At 46.7% G+C, this 17,746-nt stretch overlaps 1 protein-coding gene across 4 annotated transcripts in view; it reads right to left on the bottom strand.

The window, feature by feature from the left end:
* The window catches only part of FOXP1 (forkhead box P1), a 342,200-nt gene that overhangs the window by 105,416 nt on the left and 219,038 nt on the right, over positions 1-17,746 (bottom strand). For all 4 annotated transcript variants that reach the window (XM_010570618.1, XM_010570610.1, XM_010570626.1 and 1 more), the window contains one exon: positions 7,109-7,237. In XM_010570618.1, the coding sequence (XP_010568920.1) occupies positions 7,109-7,237 (129 nt within the window). The remainder of the gene's footprint in view (positions 1-7,108; positions 7,238-17,746) is intronic.

Raw genomic sequence — 17,746 nt, 5'->3', positions numbered from 1 at the left:
AGTAAACGAGAAAGACTTAATTTCCGTAACTGAATTTTGTTACTCTTAAGTCTATTTAGCATCTCTGCATGGTGTTCACATAATTTCCTACACTTTGCTTGCATCGGGAAATAATGAGCAAGCATCACTTACCCAACACTGAATCACAAATATTTGCCTACATTAACAGAGCATTAAAAGCCATTTTAAACAACTTAAGGAAATTGTGCTAGCCTTTGAAGTGTGATTCACTACTATGAGAAATTAAGAAACTTTTTGTCTTCTAAAGGCAAAAATCAGCTGCCGCAACCTCCTTGTAATATCATTAGGCCCTAGAGCAGACTCTCCTCTTACAGATCCCTACACAATAGATTTCTTCGCTTAATGAAACTACTTCTGAAATTTTCCTACACTCAGTGTTGGGTACTTTGAAATTTCAATCTTTTCACATCCTTGAACTCTCATCAACATTTTTTTCCAGACTGTGTCAATAAAATTGATTACTTGCAGTTCTGAACTCTGTTCTGCACATGGAAATAAAACAATTTGTTTTAAAGTATTTTCTGAAGAAAGCAGAAGTTGGCAATCGTATCTAAAAAAAAAAAAAAAAAAAAAAAAAGAAAAAAAGAAAAACAAGGGACAAGCCAATCAAGCAAGCCTTCCCCACAAAAAGCAAAACAAAAAGAAACCTCTCCAGCAAACAAAAGAGAAGCAATGTCCTGATTTTATCACGGCAGCAACGGGAGCTAAATTCCTGACATACACATCATCAACCTCACCGTTGTTCTCCTGATTGATATATCTCCCTGTCGGATATGAACGATCTTTTCGGATCATTAATATGTTCATTAATTTGTTATCAATTCTAGCTCGCTGTACTTAAACCGCTCTGTACCACGGCTCAAGAGTGCCTCGACAGCGCTGGTGTAATCACATACGTGAGGACCCCTGACTACCCGGTTGTTGAGATGCCTCATACCTACAACCGATCTGTTGCTTTTACAAGTTTAATCTCGGTATTAAGGAGCTGATTGTGGAACCATGTCGCTATAACATCTTCAACCCAGCTGTACATCATATAAACCGCTATAGGAGGGGGCACGCTCCCATGATTCCTAGCAGCAGCGCATACCTTTAACTCCCTAATCTGTAATACTACAAAATACCGCTCTCATTTCTTCCCAAGCACAAGTGGACTACCAGCAAGGGTCCAACAGTGTTATTCCTAATTACCTTTTTTTCACTCTTGATCCTGTGGCGCTCATAATTAGTTACCTGGGGCTGCAATCCAATTTGAAGTGATGACAAGAAAGTGATCCATGAAAAAGTAATAAGTTAAATCCAATTTCAGCCTTCCTCTAATTAAATGCACATGGAACTAATGACTCAAACCCTACCATTTCAGTGATAATGGTAATTAGCGAGGTGGGAGTCACTCTCTTTTTTCAACACTGTAGGTGTAAACCACAAGGTAAAATGGCAGGAGCACTCTTAATTACATGTGTCATTTTGTCAGCAATTTACACATTTCTGACCAGTCAGGAAGGTTTCATTTGTTTTCCCCTTCCCCAAGGTGGGTAACACACGGCCGGACTCCGGCACAGCCAACCCCACGGCCCCGCTCCCAACCTGGTCAGAAATCACATTTATAAAAACCCCCTGTTCTCTAAACGCTTCATGTCAAAGCAGAAAAACCTGCTAGCAAATTCTACTCGGGGTGCTCTAACAAGACACGGGGCTGGAAAGGAGCCATCCTGGCTTCTACTTTCAGTTTTGCCCCTCAGGACCGACTTCTTCAGAACACGCAGATGCCGAACTCCCAAATACCCCGGCGGGAGCCACGCGCCTCGACGTCACTGAAGGTCTGCAGCTCCCTGACCTTGGGCGAGTCACTTAATATCTCTCTGCCGGGGTTTACACGGCTATAAAATGAGAATTATCGTATTTGCTGACAGTACCTCACACTGCCAGCTCTCCCAATGTATTGGTATTTTCCCTAGAAGCTACGTTTTTTTGGAATCATGTAATTACAGGACAATCAGAGACTTCTTTGAAGAAAAACAACTGTGTTTGTCACCTTTCTGCTCCATCTGAAAAGCTGGAAAAAATGAATACTAAAGGCTTTAAAAAAAATATAAAAGGGCAGCAAAAAAAGGCCCACAGGTTCCACTGAAAAAAGCCCTTAGTATCAAAATTTTCAAGCTGATCATGTAATTTTGAGGACCTGACTCAGGTTTTGTTCTGTTTGTGGGGTAGACGATATTTGCACTTCACAGGCACATTCCAAGAACTGACTAACACCTATAATTGGGCTTAGGGATGAAAAATGAAAGACCCATGGGTCCTTTGGTAGAAACCAGCAAAACTCAACTTTGCTTTATTTCCAAAGTCAAAAATAAAAAATGAAGGATTCAAGTGAAATTTTCATAGGTAAACTATTTAAACCCTGCAGAAGTGAAATCCTGACCCATCTCGAGTTGGTGGCAAAATTCCCATTGGCTTGACTGAGGCCAAATTCAGATCACCTCCCGCGTTTAAGAGTGAAACAGAGAGATACTCATACAAATAGAATAAATACACCTGCAAATTTATTTCCCCTCCCAAATTGTCTGCCGCAACATAATTTCTCTACCAGTTGTTGAATTTACCACTATGTAAAAAAGGTGCACTGAGTGTAAAACCTGAGGCTACATAACCTGGTACTCGTGTGCTCCAAGCGAAACAGAGAATACCCTTCCCTTCACCTTTCGGTGTTTATTACGTTGTCAAGCTAACGATTTCTAATTTCATAAAAAATAATAATAATTGCCCCCAACATCAAGCTATAGTGAATTTTTCCTCTTGCTCTCTTCTATTTCTCAAGATACTGGAAAGAAATACTAAGATAATATAGCATGCAAATTAAATTCTACAAAAGCCCAGCCAAAAGGCTGCTTTAAAAAGCAGCGGTATGCAAAGGCGAGGACAGCTCTGTCCTCTCAGCCTCCCCCAGTCTCACCCTGAAAATCTAAACCAAACCCAAATTCTTTTCTTGGCCGTGACTTAAAGGGAAGATTTACTTTCTGTTTTGTCAACCGAAAACAAAAGTTTCCATCTTAGTAATTTCATGATTTCTTCTCTCCAAACACATGCAGGTTAACTATCATACAACAAATCTCATTTAATCACATAAAAAAGTCAAGTGATGGGTTTCAATTGCGAGATACCGACTTGGACGTCCTAAATCTGTGTTCAGTCCAGTATCCAACTTTCAGCTCAATGCAACACACAACATTTATGTCTTTAAAAAAAATTGTATTTTTAGTATTGCCAAAACACACATGCACTTTTACTTTCTTGGGAGAAAAATGTGTCTCTTGATTTGTTTCCAATCTGTGTGCTCTTGCCAGCAACTAAAATGCTTGAAGAACCAAAATGAATAATCGTTAAGAGCATCAGCAATTAAAGCTGCAAATTTTAATCAATACATCTATTAATACAAAGATATATTTATCTTGGCCAGGAAAAATGAGCACATTTTCAAGATCCTAAGCATACCTGGCCTGTTAAATTATTTGTTTCACAGACTCAAGGAAATCCAATGCCTATGGCAAATATATTATCAAACATGCTTTAGTCTTTTTTTCACTTCCAGTAATTTTTGTGGGGCTGATACTTTTTTATATTCTTTTCCCCACTGCTGGTTACTAAATCCATTCCTTAACTTTCAATTTTCTTTTGTTTGTGTCATCAGGCTGTGAAACCGGAGGTCACTGCCAAATATAAAGCACGGCAGTGTGAGATAGGCTCAAAATGTGAGTCATCGTGTATTTGGAGATTTATTTTTTTTCAACTATCAGCAGAGCACATCTCCATTCCTGTGTCCAACTTCTTATAAACTAAATATCTCGAAATTTGCTAAAAGGTCTTCAGGTAGAGTTATCAAGGTCAAGAGACCCCAAAGACGTCGCTGGAGCCCATTGTCATGTAAACGCTATTGAAGGCACCGTGCGCCAGCGCGGCCACGGGAGGCCGGCATGTATTTAAGTACCGTGGCTATTTGATCAGTGAATAAAGAAGGAATATAGGAAATTATCCACGAGGCAGTAACAGATTAGCTACACAGCGTACACTAGATTAATTTTCCGCATCTGTTCGTGGCGGTGGGGTTTACGTGACAAAGCCTGCCAGCCAGCATTAAGGCGCTGAGCCCGAGACGGAGGGAGCTCTTCCAGCCCCGCGTGGGACCGCACCAGCCTCCCCTCCCGGGACGAGCAGGGCCACGGAGCATCTTGTGAAGAGAACCAGCACCCCGGGGCGAACGGCATCTCTTCCCCCCTGCCACCGTTTCAGGCAAATGCAGCTCCCCAGCACTCGTGTTAGGGAGCTTTTCGCCAAGCCTAGCAGAGATAAGCAATGCCTATGGTGTTCTTGTTATACACGAAGTCTGTTTGTCGGAAAAAGAAAAAAAAAAAAAGGTAACTGCTAACCACTGTGGCTATCGAATGAGACATCTATATTTATAAACTAAGTGCAAAGATGACTCGGTTCATTATTTAAGCAAACTTTTTTGAAAAACCGGTGCTTTTCCACCACCCTTGACATTTATTCTACATACTGTCAGCAACGGGTATTGCCTTGTCAGTGCAGCACCATCCGACTTCAGGGGGGGTGAGTGCTTGTGTGGGTGCAGTTTTACTCAAAAATTCTACCCCCAGCGCCTCCAATTCCTTTCAGCAACAGATTTTCATCGCAGGGATGCACTCAAGGTCTGTTACATTCAAGAGGACTTCCAGTACGTTTAAGACCGCAAAAGCACCAGGAGTGAGGAGGGGGGGGGGAACAAAAAAAAAGACTGGGCAGTCATTTGAATCAGTGAGTGACAGGCTGGGCCAGCTCTCTGTATACATTAATAAATTAGAATTTTAATTGTGTCTCTGACTGCAGGAGCTGCTCCAGTACTTTAATACGTACCAACAATTGGCTATGTTATGGAATCCGCGATGTGGCCTTCACTGTTGACCTCTGCAACACAATTCCCAGTCTGACTACGGAAACTGTTTGGTTTGATCCTTTCAACTTATTTGAATCCTGACAAATAAGCTCACAGCTGAAAGGTCAACACAGTCATATTTCATCCTCTGGAGCTATTCTTAAGACATCTGCACAACAAAGCACTTCTTTTAGTACCTGACACTGGACCTAGCCAGCACAATCTCTCATTAAAAATGTCCCCAGTGGAAGAGTCTATTAAAAGGCATATGGATCAGCTATGGATTTACCAAATAAAATATTTTTGAAAGCATTAATGTAACGCTTTGGATTATGGCACTCTACACTGCCAATAAAACGTATATTTGCCCAATGACAAAATGCTTCATACTTTCCAAAAGAATAATAGCTCAGCTATAAAGTGCGAGGTGTTGTCCAGCAGCCTGAGCACGGGGGTGGGAGCCAGGAACTCATGAATCTTAATCCTACCTCTAAACCCAATTCCCTCTGTGATCCTAAGCAAGTCACTTAACCTGCTTCCCTCAGTTTCCCAGTCCAGAACTGGGATAATGCTACTTACTTATCAGACTTTCCTTCTGGGGATGTTTTGGAGATTAGTATTTGCAAAATGCTTTGAAGATGAAATCACTACAGGAAAGCTCGAAGTTGTCCACGCTGGGCCAAGGGCTGCAGTTAATAGCTATTCCTCGCTCAGGCAAAACTCCCCTTGAAGTCCCCGTCAGCTTTATTTGGGTAAGAACCGCAGGATCGGGTCCTCTCACTTTACTGTCAAGGCCTTTAGTGATGTTGGCTTTACCTTCCATATTCTACTACATATTTAAAGAGTCTAGGATCCGTATTTTTGGAGGAAAATAATCTGAAGCACATATAAAAGGCAAGAGAAGCAGCAATGCTGTCAGGGAACTCATGGTGATAGTATATCAAACTAAAAAAAAAATTAGAAAGAGCAAAACAGACATGAGTTTGACAACGTGCTATGACAACAAGCAGAAAAAAAAAAAAAAACCCGGAAAGAATTTGGGGCTACAGAGGCTGAAGCATCAGATATAGAAGAGCGAGATAAGATAAATGTCCCAGCTACAGGGCTTTGTGCGACTGCAGCTGAACTGCTGTATTCAGTAACTTATTATCAAAAATACAGTGACATGCTGCAATTGCAAAGAGAGCAATAATAAAAGCAATAACCAGCTGCAAACCAGCAAAGTGGTCAGGGGTCTAGAAGTGCCAGTTTACGAAATACATAAAGAACTAGATACATATAATTTGCCAAAACTGGCAAGTACATGTTAGTATCTCAGATGTTTGAGGAGTGTGAACACGAGGCAAGGCAAGGGACTGACTCAGTATTTATACAAGCAGTATTACTTGGAGCAAGAGGATGGAATTGAAGTGGAAAGTTCCTGAGCGTGTGCTTTGTTATGGAAAACCATCCGAAGGAAAATAATAGCGGTCCCACCACCAGTTGGGATTTCTAACACTAGAATAGCAAAAAAAAAAAAAAAAGAAAATGTGATACATGACCTAATAGGTCTTTCTTGTCTTTAACTCCCGTGATTTATCCCGCAAGACTAGCAGAATGCACTCCAAAGCCACAGACGTGTGCATACATCTTCTGTTTGGGAATGCTGGATTGGTTTTAGCTTTCTGAATTCATAACAGCACAAAGCCTGATAATATTTAATTTTATTTCTGAAGATGTCCATAAATCAGCAGACAATAAAAGGGGAAAAAACACACCAATGATATGATATCCTAGTATTTCCCAATACCCTTGACATAGCAAATCAACGGTTTGAGTGAACATAGAGTACAAACGGAACAGCAATCAAACAGAAATGTTAATGCAAATCTCCTATGTGCACTGACACAGTAACAAAAGCTATTCCATTTTGTCATGATCCCACCCTACCAGATGCTAATAAAAGTACATGCTCACGATTTGTAAATACGCCGCGGGTGGGATTTTCAAGAGCACCTAGCACCGGTCCTCACGCCACTTACATCAGCCACAGCCGCTCTGTGGACTTTACTGGGACAAAAGCTCCTGAAGGTCCCATCCCAACGTTCACAAGTAAGACGCATTTATTCAGCTTTTACAAGCCCCAGCCCCTCACGGAGGCACACAGGCTCCCCTTACCTGAAGGGCTGGCTGTTTGTCATTCCTCTTCGGAGACTTTAATCCACTAACTTGTTGCTGCTGCTGCTGCTGCTGTTGCTGCTGCTGCTGCTGCTGTTGCAGTAGAAGCTGCCGTGCCACCTGGAGAGCCTGCGAGGAAAGAGGTTTGAAAATTGAGTTTGTGGCAGACAGGCTGTGGGGAACTACACGCACGGCATAGGGGCAAGGCACCCCTTGGTCATGGGGTACCGCTCCACTCCCGAAGCATCTCCACTGAGGAAAGCAGTGGCTTCCACAAAAAAAACAACTCTGCACTTGCATGCAATGGGGCGATATCCCGCTGCTGGATTTCCCATTTTGACTACGGAGAAAAACAGCAGCTGCTGATGTTCAGCTCCTGGGTGGGAACCTTGAGGAACTGCAGGAATCCTGGTGCTGAGCACCACTTTTAGCCCCTGCCTGGAGCGGCTCATAGCCCCCCTTGCTACTGGGCAGGCTCATGTGCTAACGGCTTTCATGCTCCTCTTGTCCACCGGGTCAGGTCAGGTTTACAGAAGAGGGCACTGTCTGCTCTCCTGAGCACCGGAGAAAGTCAGGGAAGTTTCTGGAAGGCTATGGCAGGAGGAGGAGGAGAGCCAGCGGCAGGCGGAGCCGAGTCCCAGAGCTACGGCGCTGAAGGCTGAGGAAGCTGCGAGGAGCAGGAGTGAATGCGATGAAAAGCAGGGACAGCATCTCACCCCGCCAAAATCACTAAGAGCTCGTGACGGAGCAGCAGTGGGGGCTCAGATGGGAGCGGGCAGAGCGGTGAAGGGACAGAGGGGCAAGGGACAGGATCCCGAAAGCATCAGCAGAGTATCACGTGGTGGGGGATTATTGCAAAATTTCGTGCAAAGCGAGGGAAAAGCATCCCGGGATACTGGAGCCAGCCGCTCTATAAGGCCTGATTTCTCCATCAGGTGGGGAAAAGAAAGCAAGAGGAGACAAAACATGGGGGAAAGAAAGACAAGGAGCAAGTCCCTGCCCGGGCTCCCTCCCGGCTCCCCAGCCAGGGGACCGCAAGGATGATCCCTGCAAGACAGGCTGCGGCACAGCTGAGGCTCCGCTGGCGAGACCCGAGACTCCGCTGCTCCCGGAGGATTCACCAGCACCGGACTCGGGCCTTCTTGGTCTCCTTGGAGACGTTCAGTACATGTGTAGGTGGAAAAGTGGGAAGGCTGAAGACTTCATTAATGTAAAACAAGAAAAATAGTCCCTTTGCAAGATGCCTACACGGAAGGAGGGAAAAAGCCTTCCCCACTCCTACTGTGTATGCTCTCTGAGTGATTTAATTAATACCTATTTAATTAAGGAGTCAGATACGCTTCGGGTTTCACTTGCTTCTCCGAGTTGCAAAGTGTTTCATCTCAGCGCAGAACCGCCAGGAAAGGTTTGACACCAAGGACTGCAAACTCGGATCCGCCACCCCCCAGTAAAACCTTGTTATTTTGTGGCCTAGACCCATCCTTCTGCTTTCGAAGGGACACTGAGCAGCCCAGGGGACTGAAGAACCACCGCTGCCGGCCAGCACGCCAGGGCAAGCGGGGAGGAGAGACCTCACCGTGCTCTGGCAACAAGCCCTCCTTTCAAATTTAATAACAAGTCTCCACTGGATCAGAAAAACTCTTTAAGGGTGGATGTATTTCCAACAGAGTTTGGTGCGATGAAGGTAAAATCAGATTTTGCATTCCAAGCTGGTCGGAGCTCAGCGCACCCGCAGCATCTCTAAAATGGTCCACGTCCCCGGGAGGGGCGCGAGGAGCTGCAGGGCATGGGCACACACCAGGACCGGCACGCGTCAGCGCTCCCACACGCACAACCACCCCCGCCGTCGGTTCAGAGTCAAGAACCAGAAGACCCCACAGCCTACCAATTAATACGATACAACAAAGAACACCTTTATGCACAAAGTGCTAAGTATGGTTAAAAAACCCGTTATTTTTATTGAATTAGCTTATTTAGCTGTTAAAGCATCTTCAAGGGTGGGCAGAGGCAGCAGAAATAAAACCTACAAGACTTAAGGGGATGGGCAAAAAATACCTACTTAACAGGGGTGTTGTATGGCTTATTTAATTAATGAATACTTGTAAAGCACTCTGAGTTGCTCAGACAAGAAGCGCTATACAGTACAAGCGCAACATATTATTATATATTATTAAGACTGGCTCTGCAGAAGAATAATTCCAGGTAAATGTGCAATCAAATGATCATTTTAGTTCCCAGTAATTAGATTCAATAGGCCAAAAAAAACACAGAAGCCTTTCTTTAATCATACACTAAACAATCAGAACATCCCTAACCTTTCAAGCTACAGCCTTTTTGAATAAAACATCATCAACTTATAGATATTATTCCAAAAAGCACCAGTCACCATATGTGTTGTCTCTTTGAAATACAGTTGCTATAGCAGACCCTGCATGCATTTCATGTGATATGATCATATTCTATCCGTTCTGGCAGCTGAGAGGTTGCACAACTAAAATTGGCTGCCAGAAATTTTTGAAGATTCCCAGAACAAGTAGCCGTGCAAGCAACGCTTGCTTTCTCCTCGAGCTGGCCACAAAGCTCTGCGCAGCTCGGCAGGGTGGCCGCTGCCACCACCAGCCCTTACCACGGTTGACCCCAGCCCGACGAAGAGCTCTGCCCTGGGGGACAGGCTCGCAGTGGCTGGCAAGGCTCTGATGGAGCAAAGCCAGAGCTCTGTCCCTGCTCTGGTCCCGCGGGCACAGCACCCACGTCCCCGCGCACCCACCCTTGTGCAGGGTCTCCGCTCGAGGTGACATCTACACCACCCTGCTCCGTGCCCGGCTGGAACTCGTCCTGGCACCGAGACCTGGTGGGATCAGCCATGGCGAGAGGGAGCGACCAGCACGGAGGGTGGAGCGGGGAGGGAAGGAAAGGAGCAAAAAGAATGAGAGTAACGAATGAGTTGGCTGGAGGGAGCATCACGGATACAAGGAGCTGGGATGGACAGCAAAGGGAGAAACACGGAGGGGCAGGCGCAGGTGAGATGTCGGCAAGCTGACAGCTCAGGGGATTGCAGCTCGAAATGGCATTTCCCATCTCTCTTCTCTCAAGATTTCACTCTTCCGCTTGTAAATAACTGACAGCAATAAAAGCTAAGCATCAGATGAGCTTGGGTTTAAGATGTGGAAGGTTGTTTATAGCTCAGACCTGGTTCTTACTGAACATCTGCATCAAGTAGCTACTGTGTCCTTGGTGGTACGGTGAACCCAGGGACCCCAAGTCCCTCCGCCTTTCTACATTTCCCTGCTCAGCCTTTCCTCCCTCCTACCTCGGACCAAGCACTACCCCTGCCATTTCGAAGTCTCATCCGCACTCCTTACACGTGACGGGATGTGCAGAAGAAAGATGGCTAGCTCAGTTCGGGAAGCACCAGCCCTCTTTCCTCTTATACACCAAGTATTTCAAGCCCATTTGGCGTGCCTTCGTGAAATTAATTTGCTGAAGTCGGTTCAAGCTCGGTGGACACCTGCCCTCATTACGCGGGCACATCCCATTTAATCCAAGCCGACAAGCACCGCGCCTCTACCCCCTTCTCCGGTTCCACGCAGCAACCGCTCCCGCGTGGAGCCCATCGCTGGATGCCAGCGTGGGAGCCCTGCTGAGGCTGCCGATGCTGCACAGTGCTCAAGCGAGGATAGACAGGGAAATTAATTTGAGAGTGAAGTCAGTCCCACAACCTTCATCAGCACGGAGATTCGTAAGCAGGCCTGCACATTAATAAAGCTTCCTGTGGGAGTAGATGTTGCCTTTGATTTGCATGTGAATTCAATGCTAGTGAGAAGTGCCAGACTGTCAGACATGGAGACCAAAGTCTCTTATCTTTCCAAAAGCTTCTGTAGCAGTTTCCCCACATTTCCTTAATCATCTGCCTTGTCCTCAACTTACTGAACAGGCAGTAGAGAGTAAAGCTGGACTCGGTTCAACTCCTGCTGCTGCCAAGTCCTGAAAACAAGGGTGCCAGGACTGTTTACCGCTAGCCAACAGCTCTGCTAACGTGGCCCTCTCCTCACAAGCAGGTGCTCTGACATCTCCAAGCTCTTTTCACACATTCCTCCCCGGTGCCATAGTTACATCCTAAATCTCCACCACGTGCTTCCACTTCTGCAAGTGAACAATTACCGGGGGCTGCCGTAAACCAGCTCGTGTTTTGTGCATCCAGGCAACTGCTCTGGCAGGTGGAGACACCAAGAGCCCCCGAAACCACAGAGGTGCTTCAGATATCTGGACCTGTGATGACCAGCAGCCACGTTACGTGCCACCTATCTGCGCTGCTCCAAGAGCCCGCGAGCCTGGACACGGCTGCTTGGGACAACCAGACCCAGACGCCAGTCCTGGCCTCCAGCAGTAGATCACACAGCATTGGGAATCGCCCTCCTCTCTGCACCGAAATACAAATGGGAAATCTTCCCATGGACTGGAGGACGAGAAAGAAAAGCATCCCCTAGCAAGCACATCTTCTGAGCACCATGGTTTTTGGTCACTATCAACAGGGATTTGAAAGGACGACATCAGTAAAAGGCTCACTACCAACCGAGTCATCTTGATTCTGCTCGGTGCTATGCCTAAATGCAAGATACAGTAAGTGAACTCCCAAGCTATTTTCTTATCCGTTAGGAAATCACCCAGAGATGAGGAGATTTTCTGGCGTAAAACAGAGACCAGTAAAAAGGCAACTGAAACGCTGTACTTTAGAGACATTGCACAAATGGGATGATATTTGGGAGCCGACATTGGGTGACACCTAACCCAGGAAAAATTTTAACAGCACATGCACTGTGAGATGAATCAAACCTGTTTCATTCAAAGATGTCACAGAGTAAGTGGGAAGCCCCACTGAAAATCCCTCTCCCTGTGCTTAGGGAAATGGCAACCATTTAATGCTTCCCAACTGGTTAAGCACCGGGGGCGGGGTGGGGGGAAATTATGCATCTGAGATGACCAAGACAATTTTACTGCAAGATAGACAGAACGTGACTTGTTTGCCCAGCTGTTGTTTGCCCAGAACATCCGGCACTGTTATCACCCAAGTTACTGTTGTAATTCGACATTTTCACGCAAGCGGCTCAATCTTTCAGTTTCACCATCCTCTTTGGGCAAGTTCTGCTCAAAGGGTAAAAAAGTAGCCCTGTCTCTGACTTCATGTGGCTAGAAACTCCCGATTCAGGAAGGGGGCTGGGGAAGGGAAATACACTGGAAAAAGAAGGTAGAACTTTAAAAATAGAAATGCTGCTTAAATGCCATATACTTGCTTACAGTATTAGTACATAAGGAAAACAGTAACAGGATCCAGTCCTATGGAGCCTCTTGCTAACTTGTTCCACCGCTGCAGCCAGTACAACAAGGCAGCGACTCTCCAACTGTTTTTCCATCAGCCTATTTCTATTGAAGAAAAAGAGCTCGAGCTCCTCCCTTCCCATCTGCTCCAACCAATATTAATATCAATCAGCTATTAATGAAATATGAAGACCTACAGCTATAATGGGCCTGACTCTAATGCCAGGAGAAGTTTGTTTCTGCACCTGAGGTTTATCAGGCATGGAAAGACTGATCCAGGGAACTGCAGGACATATGGAAAGGTATGTACGTTGGAGGGTGGGGAGATGAGCAGGACATGTGAGGATGCAAAAGAAGCCGGCGTCCTGTCTGACTGCCAATTCCCAGGGCAGTTGTGCAGTAATCGGCTGTCTCCGAAATAGAGAAGCACGCACACAGAAGTTGCAAGAAGGGCACAAACCAAAATCCCGTATGTTTTTACAGATTCCTAAGGATTTGGGGCCTTTCCAGGTGGACCAAGCTGCCCATCAGGAAAGCAACTTGAGAAAGGAGGAAGAAAGTGTTCCCAGAAATCAGAGATGGTCCCGCAGCCATCTGAAGTGTCCAAGCAGTAAATCTGGAAAGTTACTTGCCAGCCAACATCATCATCTGTCCGTTATTTCAGTTATGGTCATTAAAAAGCAAAACACAACACAACAAGCAGAGAGAGATGAGACAGAAGATATTTTAAGGGCAAAATCTACCCTTGGAAAAAACATAACTCCACCCCAGTCCCAGACTCCAGAAGCGAGACCTTCTGTGTTGACCTCCGAGCAATACCAGATAGCCGGAACCTTACACAGCTAAGATTGCTGCTAAGCTTTCCCCACCGTGTTTTAGGCAAAGCATGGCTTTGCAGCATCAGGCATGCAGCTCTCCCACCACCTATTCTTCCCCAAATTTTGCAGTGGCTTTAGGCACTGAGGGACCACCCGGTCGGCAGCTAAAGGGGCCTCTCTCAGCAGAGGCATGGCCCACCTCTCAGAAGGGCTTCTTGCTTCTATTTAGTCTCGCAAGGCAAGTACCTTTGTTTCTCCCGGGTGGGACGAGGGGGGATTTAGACTCAGCCAGCAATCTCTCTTCTTTCTGAGCTCCCATCTGTCCTCACACCCCGCTCCACTCCACAGCTGCTCCCAGCAGAGCGGCAAGACGCAGCTCACAAGCTCGGAAGCCCGGATGCACCCGAGCTTCAGAGCTGCTTCATGTCTCTCCCACTCCTGCCTCCTCTATCTCCTCTCCTGCGACACCCTCTTCTCCTGGAGCAGCAGATGTAGAGGAGCAGTGGTAGGAGGCAGACACATTGGAGGGGAGCCCTGCTGCAGCTCTCCTCTGACAGGCTGAGGAGCCGTACAACGTGTGGAAACCGGCGAGGAGCGGAGCAGTATGCAAAAAGGAAAAAAAAAAAAAAAAAAAGTGGCGCAAAGCGACAGCAGTGGGTAGTGCTGTTCCTCTGGGAGGAACAGAACAGGGGGAGGTGAGAAGAACCAACTAGAGAGAATAGGAAAGGAACCAAAATGAAGAGGAGGAATAAAATGTAGAAGATGCAAAAAAGAGAAGCAGATGTTCTTGCACCACTTATTCCCTCTGACATTCGTACCCAGCTCGTTCATCTTCCTCCAGAACTGGGAAATGAGCTGCTATGTGCTCCCTCCCCATTCCCACCATCCTGACCCTATGCACCACACATCAACACGAGCCAAGGCCAAGAGCCCCAAAACTGCTTCCAGCACCGCAGCAGGGAAGCCTGGGGATAATACAGGCAGGACACAGCTAGGATCCGACATAACCTGGTGAAGCAGCCCTGCTGTCCAGCTTCCTCACCAGCCTTGGATTCAAATCAACCCCATCCCTACCTCATCCTCTATTTCCCTGTTTCATTAAATAATCCTCCTCCACCTACCCTGTACCTAACTCCACTCCACAGGTGCAGCAGAAGGATGCTGCGAGCCAGGGGAGATGCTGTCGGTTGCCGGTACCCAGCGCCTCGCTCAGCTGCAGCTCCTCTGCAAGGCTGGCTCCATCCAAGGGGCTACCAGCCAGCTCATCAAAGAGGAGAGCTTCAGCAACAATCCTTTACTCAAATAAAATGATCAGCTGGCCCTGAAGGCTTTGCTAAGACACAGCAGACTGATCTAGCCAAGTGACTAATGGGTGATTCCCATGCTGGAAAAAGAGAAGGGACCTGGAGGTCCACATGTACAAACCCCAGCTCACATCCTGTCCCTGATGTGACGGGGGCAGGCTTGGAGCAAGGGAGCTGGCAACGTGCCTCACGCTGAAGCATCTCCTAGAATAATTCAGTCATAAGGAAAGAAGATGAGTCTTTATTTTTCTTCCAGCAGGCTTAGTTTCTTTGCTCTGGAATAGATCCTGGCTACCAGTTGAGGAGATCCCCTCCAGAAAAAGGCACTGGAAACAGAAACCCTTTCTTCCAAACCCACAGGGTGGAGTTGCCTGTGCCCCAGCCCTGCTACTCTTTGTCCTCGTGGGTGCTGAGGTTACTTCTGCCGGCATGAGGACGAGCAGACTCGATGCTCCTGCCCTGCCACCCCGCAGCCCATCCCACGGCTGGCAAGGTCCCTGCCTGCTACCCCAGCTCTGCAGTGGCGCGGACGCAGGGGGACGACAGGGATTTGCCTCCAAAACACACGATTTTAATCTTGTAATTTATTCATTAATTCCGCCAACTGGGGGGGAAAGGCGGCAAAGGTATTTTCTTCAAATAGCCAGAGACACAAGCGGGCTGGAAGGGGGCAGGCAGCAAGAGGCAGCAGGGAAAGAGGTCACACTCAGCAAACACCAGAAACCTGCAAGCCCCGAACCAGCCACATCAGTGACAACGGCTACAAAAATTCTGTTCTTGAGGCACAAATGAAATCCTCGGGCGGTTACACTGTACAAAACACCTTCTGTCCCCTCTTTTCAAGAGTCACAGTCAGGACTCATCAAAGCCATTTAAAAAGCATCTGGCAAAAAGTTCCGAAACATTAAAAATGGCTCTCTTTATTTTGGCATGTCAAGATTCACAGCATGTAGCGGTCTGTACCAGCAAGAAAGGAGGGATGGGCCAACACATCCTGGTAAAATGAGAAAAGATACAAATCTTGGCTCCCCGCGCAAACTGAACCAGAACTGAACTATGTCTGAGTGACGAAAAAAATCTTATGGGATTTCCAGCTCGTTTCTGTAGGCTCGAGATCAGATCCTGAACTACTGTGTTTATCCAAAAGTGAACCAGACCTTTGAATATTTGGAGGACTATTCACTGCTGAGCCGCGTTTTTCTTGGATGTCAGAAGCACGGGAAGTTCTCATATTTTTTAATGGAGAAGAGAAGAAGGATAAGGTGGGGGGCAGAAGGAAGAGTGCCTTTTTGTTGCTACAACATAAATAGTATATTGCATACAGCTGCTTGCACGCTTCCCTGTGTGGTCAACGAAAGAGGGAACATATTTTAAGCTTGTTTTCCAAAACACTGTATGACAAACTTGTACTCAGAGGCCCACGAAATAATGCCCCTGACTGCGGACATCTCACCACGCACCAGTGGACGCTCGCTGCTGTTGGGTGAACGAAGGAAGCAAAACGTTGGGACAGCCCAAAACATGGGAAACTAATGCTGCAAATCACATCTCTGCACTTCAAGCCTATGGCACAACCTAATTTAGAACAGCTTCTAAAACCCTTAATTTTAAAAGATTCTGGTAAAGCAAAAATAGGCGAGGTTCAGATGGAGGCGACAAAAATGATTAGAAGCCTCGACAGATACGAAGAAAGATTGATAAGGGTGGGAGTGTTTAGTTTAGCGAGAGATGAGTAAGAGGGGAGATGATAAAAGTACACAAATTGTGACTCGGCCTGAGAAGGTACATCTGGCGCTATTTGCCATTTCTCATAACGCAAGAGAAAGGGGACACTGAATGAAGTCAGGAAGCAACAACAACCAAAAAAAAAATTAAAGCAGATAAAGGGATTTTTTTTTTTTTTCCTTAATACACAACTCGTAATTACTCTCTGGAACTTACTGTCACAAGATATCACCAGTGCCAAGAGCATGGGGAGGATGCAAAGAAAGGATTAGACACTTGCACAGATAGTAATGAGAGCATTTACAGCTACCTTTGGAAAGATAAAAATATAAATCAGGGTACAAAAGTTTATGCTTCAGGGCACGAGCCAACCTTTAATCGCTGCAGGCTAGGAGGAAACTCCCCCCCATGGACAGGTCTTCTAACTGTCCTTCACAGGCTTCTGCCCAAGGACTACAGCCAGGGCTGGAGAGACCCCGCGTCTGACGGGATGCAACCGCTCCTGCCCCTCTGCCTTCTCAGGTACCTCCACCCCACACCGCTGACCCCAAACCCCGTTCCCCAGCCTGTCCCGAGCCCCCTCGACCCTCGGGGAGCCGCCAGGCACAGGGTGGCTGGCCACGTCCCCCAGCCCAGCCCCTGCCCACGACACCCGGCCCCAAGCCGCTCATTTCCTCTTTCTTCGTCGCATCACGTTGAAGTTTCAGGTCCTTATTTTGCCAGCCCTTCCTCTCCCTGGTATTTCGACTGCCTTTTTTTCCTCCCTCAGAATTAAACCCGCAGCTTCAGTCCCTGCTGCCCGTTCGGGTTCCCCACCGAGCACTGACCCCCCGGAGCCAGCAGGCGAAGCATCCACCTCCTCCTCCCCGGACCCATCAGTGATGCGCATACTTGAATGCAACTTCAAGATGCCAGGCAAATTTTTCCTTTTTTTGATCTGAAGCCGTTCCGTAGAGGGAACCTACGTCCCCGAGGAGGAGGACGACCCTCCTGCCGATACGGCACCTGCGGGGCAGCGGCAGTCAGGCACTATTACGGACCGCAGAGCTCATCAACGCGCTGGAACTGACATGCGATTCGGGGAGACAAAGAGAGATTTTGAAAGCAAGTCAGTCTATTAAATTTATACCTACCTGCACAATGTGAAACAAACCACATCTCGGTTTCCTTTCATGTGCATGACAGTCTTAACTTGTTTCTTTTAATCCCATAAAAGCAGCTAAAGCATGCAACATGCTTCCCAGAGATGAGGCAAACCTGTATTTTACTTCCTGACAGTGATTTAGTTTATAGGGTTGGGGTTTTTTTCAGGGAAGATAATGAGCATTGTCCTAAGCTGGTATTACAAAGGAAATACTACACGTTACATGCTAGACAGCTGGCATTTAAAAAAGAATCACATAAATTGACACTGTCTGTAACGGACCAAATACAGCTGCAACCCCTCGTGCTGCACAGATACCAATATCGGTGGC

The sequence above is a fragment of the Haliaeetus leucocephalus genome, unplaced genomic scaffold (genome assembly GCF_000737465.1).
Source record: "Haliaeetus leucocephalus isolate CR32 unplaced genomic scaffold, Haliaeetus_leucocephalus-4.0 Scaffold2, whole genome shotgun sequence".
Lineage (NCBI taxonomy): Eukaryota > Metazoa > Chordata > Aves > Accipitriformes > Accipitridae > Haliaeetus > Haliaeetus leucocephalus.
The sequence above is the reverse complement of the archived record's forward strand: the minus strand, read 5'-3'. Positions and strand labels throughout refer to the sequence as shown.